This window comes from Melanerpes formicivorus, unplaced genomic scaffold (genome assembly GCF_026170545.1).
Source record: "Melanerpes formicivorus ecotype bairdi unplaced genomic scaffold, bMelFor1.0.p_v2 SCAF_102, whole genome shotgun sequence".
NCBI lineage: Eukaryota > Metazoa > Chordata > Aves > Piciformes > Picidae > Melanerpes > Melanerpes formicivorus.
Genome location: NW_027142454.1, coordinates 785,069 through 797,839, shown reverse-complemented (window position 1 = coordinate 797,839; position 12,771 = coordinate 785,069). Strand labels below are relative to the sequence as shown.

The 12,771-nt window shown below is 52.2% G+C and overlaps 1 protein-coding gene across 2 annotated transcripts in view; it reads left to right on the top strand.

The window, feature by feature from the left end:
* Window positions 1-7,770, top strand: part of RANBP10 (RAN binding protein 10) — an 83,826-nt gene extending 76,056 nt beyond the window's left edge. Inside the window, exons 10-14 of one of the 2 annotated variants that reach the window (XM_068166554.1) lie at window positions 1,435-1,630; window positions 4,129-4,253; window positions 5,121-5,263; window positions 5,716-5,827; window positions 7,111-7,770. In XM_068166554.1, the coding sequence (XP_068022655.1) occupies window positions 1,435-1,630; window positions 4,129-4,253; window positions 5,121-5,263; window positions 5,716-5,827; window positions 7,111-7,241 (707 nt within the window). In that variant the 3' untranslated portion in view covers window positions 7,242-7,770. Of the gene's footprint in view, window positions 1-1,434; window positions 1,631-4,128; window positions 4,254-5,117; window positions 5,264-5,715; window positions 5,828-7,110 lie in introns of both variants that reach the window. The other variant, XM_068166553.1, reaches the window with a different exon arrangement.
* The last annotated feature ends 5,001 nt before the right edge of the window (window positions 7,771-12,771 follow it).

The window sequence follows — 12,771 nt, the reverse complement described above, 5'->3', positions numbered from 1 at the left end:
CAAGCTGTCACTCACTTTTCCTAGCCAGTGTCTTCGTTTTCCTGTGTTGTGTTGTGAGAAACACTGAGCACATGGCTCTGACTGGACTAAGGGAGGCCATCAGTCTGTGAAAGCTCTTAGCTGTGCCTGTTTGCAGCCTGGAGGTGCCTATGTTCAAATGGGCCCTGCAGCAGGCAGCTGCAGATGTGGAGAGAGCCATGGACTAGGGGGAGTCCAGTGGGTGTTGAGAGGCCCACCTGAGCAGGAGGAGAAACTTGTTTGGTGTGAAGATGATGGAGGCCTGGGGCAGGCTGCCCAGAGAGGTTGTGGAGTCTCATTGTGTGGAGAGCTTCCAACAACCCCTGGCCATTGTGCTCCTGGGCAAGCTGCTGTGGGTGCCCTGCTGGAGCTGGGGGTAGGACTGGGTGAGCTCCAGAGGTCCTTTCCAAGCCTCACTCTGTCTGGATTCTCTGCTGTGCCTGTCTCCATACATGTGACATCACCTCCCACAGTCGTCTCTGTCAGGCCTTGTGTTCCCCAGAGTGAAGCTCTCACAAGGGCATGGCTGGAGGCTGAAGCAGGACTGTTAGGCATGTGCCATCACTGTGACTGAGATGTGCAGTGATCTATTGCTGTCACTGAGATCCCCTGGCTATAAATATCATTGTGAGATCAGTTGACAAGTCTGAGCAGATCACCTTGGTTCTGGAGGAGCAACCATGCCAGATCACATCATCCAGCCAAGGTCATTGCTGGTTCCCAAGGAAGGGAAGCCCACACTGAGCTTTTCCCACACTATGATTTAGGTCCCTAATGATTTGCAGTCATTTTGGCTATTAAATTTGGTATTAAATATGAATCCATATCAAACTTGTGATGACCAAAGGTCAGTGCCCTGTGTCAGTGAGTGCCACAGCTGAATGGGTGCTTTTGTGGGTGAGCAGATGAGATCCAAGCCTGACTCTCACTGATGTCTTCCCCTGAAGTTGGAAGGTTAGCTTGTGAGTTCGGTGCAATTGCTTGCTGAGTGTTGTGTGACTCAAGCATAGCCCTTGTGTAAGACAGGCTGTGGAAGGCTGGGCAAGGTCTGCTTGCAGTGAGTTCTCCTTCTGGCCTGGTTTTCACCTGGTCTTTTGTGGTGGTGCTGGACAGAGAGCTTGCAAACGTCTTTTCAAGCCATCCAGGCTTTATATTTCAGCAGTGATTTCCACACTGGTGTGAGCTGTTTCTGCCAATCTCTTATTTGCAGCCCACTGTCAGGACTTCCTCAAGCTCAGATGTTGCTGGTGAGCAGTGGGGCTCCCTCCAGACTCATTTGTGTTTTCTCTAAACCTCCCTGGATTCAAGAATGGTGAATCATAACTTCAGACCCACAGCCCTCTCGCTGGGTTGTTGACTCCACAGCAGTGCTGCTGGCAGTCTGCTCTCATCTTCCCCTTTTTTCTTGCCTTCCAGGAGCAGATAGTCCAACCTGTAGCAATGGAGTCATGTCCACAAAAAGCAAACAGAGTCACAGTAAATACGCAACACTGAGTTCATCATCTTCATCCTCCTCCTCCTCCTCCCCCTCATCTGTGAACTACTCTGAGTCCAATTCTACAGATTCTACCAAATCCCAGCAGCACAGCAGTACGAGTAACCAAGAAACCAGGTAATGCCTTTGCAGATGCCTGAGCAGAGTGAGATGGTGGCAGTTCTGCTGCTCTTCTGGACAGCAGAGGTCACAGGCACCAAGCTGTCCCAGTTCCCTTGCCCTGGCTTACTTGGAGGCTCATCTTGTGGGGGATATTGTGATGCTCTGGTTTCAGGCACCAAGCTGCCCCCTTGAAGTGGGGTCAGCAAAGCCTAGCATGAGGCTCTGCAGAGAAACTCTCCTCTTGGGCCTGGTTTTGTCACTGTTGCCTCAACTGGTTGATTTCTGCTGCCCAGCAGCTTGCCTACTGCCAGTGGGTGAAACAACAGCTCAAGTGTTTTCTGAGTTAGTGCATTGCCCCCTGTCAAGGGTCAGAGCTGGGCTGGCCAACAGATGAGTGCCAGAGGCTCTCCATGAGCCCCTCTGGTTCTCAAAGGGAAGAGAAAGGAAAGAAGGGAGAGAGACTGATGGGGTGGGAAAGAAACTAACCCAGCTGGGATAGAGAGAAGAATAATGCCATGGAGTAGAGACACAGAGACACAAACCAACATGGAGCCCAACCCTTGATGAGGAGGATGGCACCATTGGCACCACTGGTGCTGTGGGCAGGCAATGGGCAAGTCCCAGCCTGGACTCAGCAGCAAATGGGAACTGCATTCAGGAGCTGGATTCAGGAACACAGGGATAAGCATGGGGATGGAAGGCAGAAGGCGCAGAGTCCTCCTGGGACACCAGCCAGGCAAGAAGAGTCTTGACCCTGGGGATCCCTCAGCTTGCTCCTGAAGATGCCATGCCAGGGCTGCAATCCCTTGGTGGGCACTCGAGGGTCACTTGTCCTGTCTGCTCCTCCCCACAGCTGCCACCTTTGCCTTCCTGCCCTCCAAGGTGTGGCACAAGCTGTGGCAGTGCCCTCTGTCTCCAGAGAAGCAAGTCCAAGGCAGAGGCTTTCTGCAGCCCAGCCCTTGGCAGTGACTCTCCCAATCAGCTTCTCCTTGCTAGGAGTAGCCCCTAGCTTTGCAAAGCTGCCCTGAGCTGCAGAAAGTGCCTGAGTGAGCAGAGCCTGAGCTGGGAAGAGACAGAGCAGAAGGGGTTCTGCTCTAGGTCAAATCAAGACACTCACTTGAGTGAATGGGCTGGCTACCTCTCTCTGTTGGCCAGTTCCTTCCCGATCAACAGCACTTCATTTCCCATTTGTGACCACAAGTCAGACCTTTGGGTAGGCTTCACAGTATCACAGTATCACTAAGGTTGGAAGAGACCTCGAGGATCATCGAGTCCAACCTATCAACACAGACCCCATGACTAGACCATGGCACCAAGTGCCACGTCCAATCCCCTCTTGAACACCTCCAGGGATGGGGACTCCACCACCTCCCTGGGCAGCACATCCCAATGACGAACGACTCGCGCGGTGAAGAACTTTCTCCTCACCTCGAGTCTAAACCTCCCCTGGCGCAGCTTGAGACTGTGTCCTCTTGTTCTGGTGCTGCTTGCCTGGGAGAAGAGACCAACCCCTTCCCAGCTACAACCACCTTTCAGGTAGTTGTAGAAGGCAATGAGGTCTCCCCTGAGCCTCCTCTTCTCCAGGCTAAACAATCCCAGCTCCCTCAGCCTCTCCTCATAGGGCTTGTGTTCAAGGCCTCTCCCCAGCCTTGTTGCCTTCTCTGGCTTCCTTCTCTAGGAGGCCATGGGCAGGCTGGGTGAGGGGGTTGATACTGTTGCATTTACTGGAGTGTGGAGCACATTGAGCCAAGGCTGAGCAGGGAGCTTCCCTTGGACTCCCTCTCCAGGGCTGTGCCGCAGGGCTGTCTGAGGCTCTGCTGGAGCAGAGAGATTAGCAGAATCCGTTTTTGCTAACTACACCTGCTGTTCTTAAGTACTGATTTGTAGTCTCTCATGTCCCCTTGAGAGCCCCATGGCATGGAGTGAGGAACACTGGTCCAGCCCCAGTTTGCCAGTTGGATGGTGCTGGGTTTATGATTCATGTTTGAAATGCAGAGCCCCAGCAAGTTTTTCTGGTCACCTCAGTTAATCATCGAGAGTCTCACGCAGACCGCTGTGTTGGACATTCAAGCCTGGAGTCCTTATGTTCTGCATGGCACCTTTTCAAGGGCTGGTGGCTTCCCACAGCCAAAATCTCCCTCCTGTTCAGTGTGTTGCTCAGGTATCTGGTTGCTGCTTGCTGACCCAGAGATGCCTGCTTCCTAAAGGGCAAATGAGAAGCACCCTGCACCTGCAGCTATGGCAGGCACCTTCAGAAGTTTCAGGAGTTGCCTTCAGAAGCCTGCAACAATTGGGGTATTTTTTACCCTGAATTAGACCATCTGGGTCTCTGCAGTCCAGCTGGCACCTTTCTTGTTCTGCTGGCCACTTCTGGGCACCATTTGGCTCCTGAGCTCTGTGTTGGACTTGGTGATCTTTGAGGTCTCTTCCAACTGTGGTGATTCTGTGATTCTGTGTGTGATTCTGTGATTTCTAATTTCAGCATCTGACCTTTCTTGCCTCTTTTCACTCAGTGACAGTGAGATGGAAATGGAGGCTGAGCATTACCCCAATGGAGTCCTGGAAAATTCATCCACCAGGATAATGAATGGCACCTACAAACATGAAGAGATCCTGCAGACAGATGAATCCAGCATGGGTAGGGCCTCAGCGGCAAGGGGGGTAAAGAAATAAAGATGGTGTTGAAAGTTAAAGTAGTGATTGGATTGCTGAGGAGCAAGCCTGTGCTCTGGGTTTGCTTCTCCACCCCAGTGAGTGAAGCTCTCAGGATGCCTGTTCTGCAGGGGAGACCAATCTGTCCTGAAACTAAAACCAGGTCTGGCTTTCGGTAGTCTCACAGCAGTGCCAGAGATGTTGTAGAGTAGGGAAGGCAAAAGGAGGCAAAGGTTTGTTCAGCACTGATCATGAATTCCAGCTCAGAGCAGTCCTGGTGCTTCTGCCAGCTGAGGAACTGAAGGGAGCTGTGGAAGGTTGTCTGGTGCTCAGCCACGACATGTCCTCAGCACAGTGTGGTCATCTGCAGCCATCTTGTTTGTAGGTGCTTCAGCCAGGAGGGAGAGGAGGAAATTCTCTGCCCTGCCTCTGGGACTGGGGGTTCTGCCAGTTCTGATGGGTCTTGTGGCCATCCAATACTGGCAAGTTGGTGCTGTTGGTGTCTCTGACCACAGGTTTTCTGAGTCCAGGGTTGTTAGGGCAGGGGTTTCCCTGTACTGTACTGTATCACATGTCTGAAAGGGTAACACAGCCAGAGTGCCAAGCTTCCATGGCTTTCTGATTTATAGGTAGTCCTCAGGCATTAAACAGACAGCTCTCAAGGTTTCCTGTGTCTGACAGACACTGTCAAAAAACCACTCCTGACTTCTGTAGTGCAGGGATCCCAATGCTTCCACTGGCATCAACCTCTAGAGCAGGGAACAGCTATGTGCTCCAGAAGGGGAAAGCACCTCTGGGTAGTGGTGGGGAACAGGAGACCATTGTTACTTCTCCACTGCCTTTCCTTTAGAAGACAGCTGCCCCCAGAGGCAGCTCTGCGGAGGGAACCATGCTGCCACGGAGAGGATGATCCAGTTTGGCCGGGAGCTGCAGATGCTGAGCGAGCAGCTGTGCAGAGAGTATGGGAAGAACACAGTGCACAAAAAGATGCTTCAGGTAAGCCTGGGCCTTGTGCTGCATCATAGACATTCTCAGGGCCAGCACTGGGGTTGGGGGTTCTCTTGCAGAGCTCTGGGTGGTCCCCACTTCTACACCCAGTGAGGAAGAGGGGCCCTGCATGGGGATCAGAGGGCAAAACTCGGTGAACGTGGAGCATCTAGACCCAAGTCGTGGCGCAGGAGAAAAGAAACCCAGCTCCTGCCTGCCTTTGCTCTTCTTCTCTCCAGGTGACACTCTACCTGCCATCCCGTGTAGCCTCCCCTGCCAGGCAGGTGGAGGGCACCCTGTTTAATCCACCCTTGATAGCCCAGCGTGGTCCCTTGCTGCCAAGAAGAAAGGGCCATTTCTTTCAGGCAGCTGTCACTGTGGCCATGGCTGCTGGAGGTGGTGGTTTGCCTGCATGCCTGCAGCCCCCTGCCCTGACTGTGCCTTTCTGCTCTCTCTCACAGGACGCCTTTAGCTTGTTAGCTTACTCAGACCCCTGGAACTGCCCCGTCGGCCAGCAGCTGGACCCTATCCAGAGGGAACCCGTGTGTGCTGCTCTTAATAGTGCTATTCTGGGTAAGGTCTGCCTCTGCCTGCTGCACATCCCTCCTCCCAAGGGCTGTCCTGGGGTGGCTGAGCACAAGTGTGTTAGGAATTCTGGGGGTTAGCCTTTGCCTCTTCCGCTGCTGCCGGGGACTGACAGGACAGAGGTGCCTGGCTTCCTGCTCTCCAGTGCTGGATTAATGGTCCAACCCTGCTGATCTTTACCTTCCTGTGCTGAGGACCCTGTTGTGTGCAAAGGTCTGGTTATAGGTTGGTTTTCTTCAGCTAGCAAGACAGCTCCCCTTTCTCTGATGTGCTTTGCTCTTTGTGTCAGTGGGATGGGCGATTGTTGGATCCAGGTATGTGCAGTCTCTTGCCTCCTCTGTATACTCAGAGCTGAATGTTTACACCTGCTCTTCCCTGCTCCCTAGACAAGAATGTTCCTCCACTCAACAGTTTGTTATTTGCTCTCCTATCATGAGCCTAGTGTAGCAAATGTAGTGGGTTTCCCTGAGGGGAGTCTTGTACTTGTGATCAACAACTTACCATGTCCTTGTTGACCCTCCTGGCATCTTCAGCTACTGAAAATCCTATGGTGGAGAAATGGGTAAAGGGACAATGAGATCATGGCCTGCCACCAGCCTGCAAGAAAGGAATTGAGTTTGTTCTGGGCAGACCCTGGACATGCTGTGTCATTGCCCTGGTGACTTCCCAGGACATTTCCTCAGCTGGGGTTAGCTCAGTCTATCCACAGCTGAGCAAACACTGTGCACTGGGCAGCTTCTCTGGTTTGGAAACCCGTGCCTGACTCCCATGCACAGTCCAGCTCACCATGCCCACTGGGTCTGGGCACCTCACACTGGGCACACCAGAGGAGATGCAGAGAAGGTACAGCTTGACGGACAAACCCTGAGGGCTCCTGTTGTGGCTGAGTACAAGAACAGAAATTAAAATGGTGTGGGAAGGAGAGTCCCTTCCTCTGACAGTCAGGATGGGCAGGTGTCCAGTGGGGTGGCTCAGTTCAGGCCATTGTTTATCCAGAGATTGAGGTGCACAGACAAGTTGCTGAGGACTGGCTCCAGGAGAATGTGAAAGATGGTGCCTGGATGTGCTTGTCCACCTGCAGTGGGGTGTGTTGTGGCTGGTGATGTGTGTGTGGAGGAGCAGTAGCAGCAGAGCCAGGGATAACTCAGGAGCCAACAGCTTCTGCCTGGGCTTGGTGCCCAGGAGGGGTGGAGAGGGAGCTGAGCACAGGTGAAGCCAGTGCACAGCTAGGGCACCTCTTCTGAACAAGTTTCTGTTTTTTGCCCCCACAGAATCTCAGAACCTGCCAAAGCAGCCCCCGCTGATGCTTGCCCTGGGCCAGGCCTCGGAGTGCTTGCGGCTGATGGCTCGTGTGGGGCTGGGGTCCTGCTCCTTCGCCAGGGTGGATGACTACTTGCACTAGGTGCCAGGGGAGCCGGCACTGCCCTTTGCCCCTGCTGCTGCCCTGCGCCATCACCTCCTTCCTAGCCTGACCTCCCTGCCACCAGCACCCCTGCAGCACATACGCACACTGCCCTGGGAAGGATGGAGTCCCTCGGGCACGGCCGTACCCGGCCCCAGCGGTCCTGGCAGACCTCGCTCTGCCCTGCCGGCTGCTGCCACCGTGGCCCTGGCCCCTGCGCTGCTCACTCTCACGCAGCGTGTTCCGACCTAGGGACTGCTTTTCGTTTTGATTTGAGTTGTTTCTCATGGATGCACCAATATTTTACCTGGAGGGTGTTGCTGAGCTGGTTTCTGCCATTGTACTGAGGCAGCTCGTCAAGTTGGTGACAGCTTCTTCTTCTCTCCCCTTCGCCCTCCATCATGCACATACAGCGGCATCTCCTGTGCTAGTTGCCTGAACTCTTCTCACAGTGGCAGTTCAGAAGGATGTTTTTTTATTATTTTATTTGGATCCTGTTTATTAAAAAGGTCTCTTCCACCTCCACAAAGTCATTGATGTATTTATTGCCTGCAGGCTCGGTTCCAGCCACACACGTCTTACACCAGGAGAACCTGGTGAGGTAGGTCCTGGTCACGTAAAAGCGAGGAGCTTGGTCCTTGGTGGTGCCTCTGCTAAGAGCACAGGGCTCTCAAAGGCTTGTCTGGGAGAGTAGGAGACTCGGTGTTGCCTGCGTCAGCAGCTGCACTGTAGAAGCAGACAAATCCAGCTCTGCAGCAGTGAGAGGGACAGGGCTGATGGCTATGAAATACCTTCCACTGCATGGGTAGAAGCAGGTCCTTTTAGTCTGCAAGAGACATCTGTGGGTGCTGTACTGGTTGTGTTAAATCACAGATTCCACTTTCTGTCCATACAGGAGGACTCTGTCACTGAGACTCCAAAGTAAGGCTTTTGCTGGCCCCTCCACATGAGCACTTCTGAAGCTTGGAAGTGTCTGCAGAACACCGGTGGGAACTGCTTGCCCTTGCAGGTGGCACATGCCAAGACCAAGTTGTGGGTTGGGGTCAGTGCTGCCTTTGTAAGGTCTGAGCTGGTCAGAAGGGAGCAGAAATGTTCCTTTAAGGATTACTGAGAAAACTATTCTAGCTTCAGACTCAAAAGCAACCAGGAAGGATCTGTGGGTGAGTAACCTCCAAGCAAGATGGACTTGTGTCCTTGCTGTGTTGTGTAGCAGGCCTGGGGTGAATCCCCAGATTCTGGCATTCAAACCATCAGCCCAGGAGTGTTTCTGAGCGTGTCCTGATAACCAGTGAGGCTCAGCAGCTACTGCTCTGCATTTTGTAGTGTGCTCTTTGGAGGCCAGGTTCTGTCTGGCTGCATGGGAGGAGTGGTGAACCTGCTTGGATGGATTTTAAGTCAGTGGTTCTGAGGAGCACCTTGCAGAGCTCAGACACAACATCTGTTTTACTACTGTTCATGAACATGGGTTGTTTTGGAAGGGTGAATAAAAGACGAGCAGATTGTGTTGAAGCCCTGTGCCTGGGCTTCACACAGCAAGAGAGCTTGTGTGCCACTGAAGGTGGTAACCTCTCTGCAGTAACCCAGAGCTCTCAGGATTTTCTGCACTTGCAGGTTTGGTCTGCAGCTGGCAGATGAGGTCTGAAATGAAAGCAGAGCAGGGGTGCAAGTGTCCCAGCACTGCAGAAGATGACTGTGGTGGTGAACATGTAGATGGTGTTGGTGGTTGGGAACACCTACTGCTACCTTTTGGTGAAGGTATTCAGTGTGTAAGAGGCAATGCTGGAGCCATGGTGGCCTAAGAAAAGAGGCAACACAAGGTTTGTAGGTGGAAGAGATTTTAGCTTAGCTTAGCTCAGGTAGTTGAAAGCAGAGGGAGATCTGTGTCCCAAAGCTTTTCTTCTACTCAGGCAGCAGCAGACTGCACTAAGCAGAAGAATTCCACTTGCAGATCTAAGGCTTGTTTCAGCTCTGGGGAACAGCTCTATCCCCTGCTTTTCAGCTATGCTGCTTGTCCTAGTGATGGATCTCTCCACAGCCTGCTGTCCTTGCCTTGCTGCTACTGCAGAGCCCTTTCAGCTTGGTTGGACCTGCCAGGCTGCCCAGCCCCACCAGTGCCGTGGCTGCACCCGAGGCAGTATGTGAGCTTGGCCTGCTGAGAGGTTCTGCAGGTCCTCCATGGCTTAGACCCAGGCTAGGGCTGACTATGGGTACTTGGGTTGGAAGTACTCTGGTACGTGGCTGTTTTTCTCATTTGGGGACTTCCTCTGCAGTTGGGCACTGTTCAGCTTGGTGCTGTCTGGCTGCAGTGGGACCTCTCTCATTACTGTCATACCACCATCTTTGTCTCTGCGGGCTTTTCTTCCTTCCTTCTCTTTGTGGTTCTTTTAAGCCAAGACTCTGTCATCTGTCTTCATGCCCTACTTGGTCTCACAGCAAAGCTTTGCTGACTGTCCCAGAGACGTTTTGCACTTGGATTTATCTTTCGCTACAAGATCCGCCCAGATGCCCTCCTAGTTCCACGGACACTCCGCTGCCAAGAACTGCCTGATGGGATGGTCTCTCTGGCTTCTCATGGAGACCCTCTCTGTGCTGTGTGCCATGGGTTCCACTTGAAGCAGTAGTGCTAGTTTGAGCTGGTTTTCCCTTTCCACCTGCCCCAGTCCCTAACTGGCATCACAGCTGTAATGGCAGCTGTTATAGATGACTCCAGGTAAAAGCTTCTGGTCACAATTTTATTGGCAATAAAAGACCATAAAAACGCAATAAAGGGCAATAAAAGCAAGCAAAGCAACCAGCTGGGCATGCAAAGGTCCCAAACTTCACCTCCACAGCAGCTTTACAAGAGCTTTCTTTGTCTTATATAGTTACATCATCTACATAAACAAACTTGTGCTAAACAGAAGGCAGGCATATGAGTCTTAGAATAGGTGTGCAGATCCCTGCTCATGCACACTCTGCGTGGTAAGGGTCCTCCCAAGGGTCCAAAGATGAAGTCAATGAGTCATCCTCAAAGCTGTCCACTTTCATGCCTGCTCAGTTGTCCAGGCTTCTTAGCTAAAGCAACCAAATCCCCAGTTCTGAATAGAACTGAGTGTTTATCTTAATACAGCTTCTCCTCAGCCTTGGTGTCTCCAATTAGCCAAACACACTTGTCTCTGTTTAAGTCTGTAAAATACACAGCTCTCCCTTTGTCCTCAAAACAGGCTCCTGCAAGCTCCCCAGTCACCCTTCAACACAAATCACAGAATCACCAGTATATTCATAACAACAGCCGTCACTGCTGCCATCTTCTCACCAGCTCTTCTGCTCGGTGTCCTGGTTCTGATTGTGAGGAGCTCAAAGGCTTTTCTCTGTGACATATCTACCTCATACCTGTTGCTTGGGTCTTTTAATTTCAAGTGGTTTTGTGGCCTCCCTCGTGGTTTCTGCCTGGTGTGCTTAGGGTCTGACTGGCAGTGGCCATGACTCAGTGTGGTGGGGTGTAGGTGTGGGCTTCACCATTGATTCCTAGATTAGATTGCTGACTGGGTTTTCCCAGGTTATTTTTCATGATCTCTGAGTGTTCTTGGCCAACCCTGGATGGTTCATAGAATCACAGAATGGTAGGGATTGGAAGGGACCTCCAGAGAGTGAGTCCCAACACCTGTGCCAGCACAGGATCACTTAGGGCAGGACAGGAACACATCCAGGTGGGTATGGAAAGAAGGAGACTCCACATGTCATCTGAGACTTGCTTTGGCTTGCAGTCCTTTTAAAACCCAGGCAGAACTAAACTTAATTGAGATCTTTGGACATGGTTAGACACCTGACCATGTGCTGGTTAGAAATGATGTCTAGAAAAGTGGCTGGGGGTTTGTTATTTGAAGTGCCTCCTGCTTCTTTCAGGGCTGAGACTCTGCTTCATCTGGGCAGTCCTTCAGTGTCCCTTTTCCAAGAGTCCTTCAGTAAAGCCATGTAATGCTTGTGTGGCCCACAGCAGACACTGCTGGCTTCCCATGCCAAGGACTCAGCTATGGCCTTCTGTTACAATGCTGATTGCCTGGCTATAGGACTTCCATTAGTGGGTTGCTCCTCTGCTGGGCTGACTTCAGACCCTAGGAGGTCTCCCACAGCAGAGGCAGACACTGCTCAGAGGCAGAGTTCCTTACTCTGCAGTCCCAAGAGACACTTCCCAGCTGTGATCTAGGACATGTGAAATGCTGCAGCCTCTTCCAGCTCTGCTGTCTGCATGCTCAGAGGGTCCCAGGCCAGAGTCACCACCAGAGAGCTGTCATCTACAGAGGTACATACCCACTCCAGCTATGTCCTTTGGTCACCAACTGCTCCGCTTGCCTTCCTCAAGCTCAGCACAGAACAAGGGCTTCTCAGAGGGCCAACATTTCACAGGGGCCTGGTGAAAATCTGCTTTCAAGGGTGGTGAACTGCAGCCCCAGCACAGGCTTTGAGTCTGAGCCTGGTACCTTGCCTGTTAAGTGGACCTTTGAGAACATTTGGGGAAGTCTAGACCTAGAGCCCTGTTAAAGTGTCCTTCAGTGGAGAGAGCTTAATGGAGCTGAGTTGCATCACCAGGCTTTTCTCCTCACAGGCAAGGGGTTGTAGTGTCCTCACAAGCAGTGAGTGGCAACAGTCACACCAACAGCAACATGGAGAACTTCAGAGTGAGATGAAGGATTGACTCTGGATTTGAAGGCTCTGGAGTAGCTGGGGTAGGTGTTTCTGGGAGGTGTATCTGCCTCACAGACCTTGTACTCTGACTATCTTAGTGGCCTCTGCTGGATGCATTCCAGTTTGTGGACCTCTCTCCTATTTCAGGGAGCCAAATTGTGTTCACAGAATCATAGAATGCTTTGGGTTGGAAGGGACCTTTGAAGATGCCTGCCCAATCCCTGCAGCAAGCAGGGACATCTTTAAGCAGATCAGGTTGCTAACCCTAGATCAAGGTTCCTTTTGGTTCCTCTTGTTCCTCTGAGAACCATCTTGTTCCCAAGGATCCCTCTTGCTGTGCTGTGATCCTGTCCCTGCAGGTGTTTGACAAAAGCTGATGGAAGGCTCACAGGGTTCAGAGAGCCCCAATTACAGCTTCTCTGTGACAGCAGCCTCTAACCTATGCAGCTCTGAGAGCAAAACTTGTTTTGAGAAAGCTTCTTACTGCCACCAGGTCTCCCTTTACCTCCCACAATCCCAGTATCCTCCCACCTTTGTGACCACTAGAGAGAATCATAGAATGGCTTGGGTTGGAAGGGATCTCCAAAGTTCATCCAGTCCAACCCCCCCTGCAGTCAGCAGGGACATCCTCCACTAGATCAGGTTGCCCAGAGCCCTGTCCAGCCTCACCTTGAATATCTCCAGGGATGGGGCTGCAACCACCTCCCTGATCAACCTGTTCCAGTGTTTCACCACCCTCATGGTGCAGAACTTGTTCAACAGAAGGGTGTCTGTAGTGTTTGGTGCTGCAGAATCTGTACTGAGACCAGAGGCAGCTCTGTGGTTCCTGCCAGCAATGCATTTACTGGGCACAGAGATGGCAACT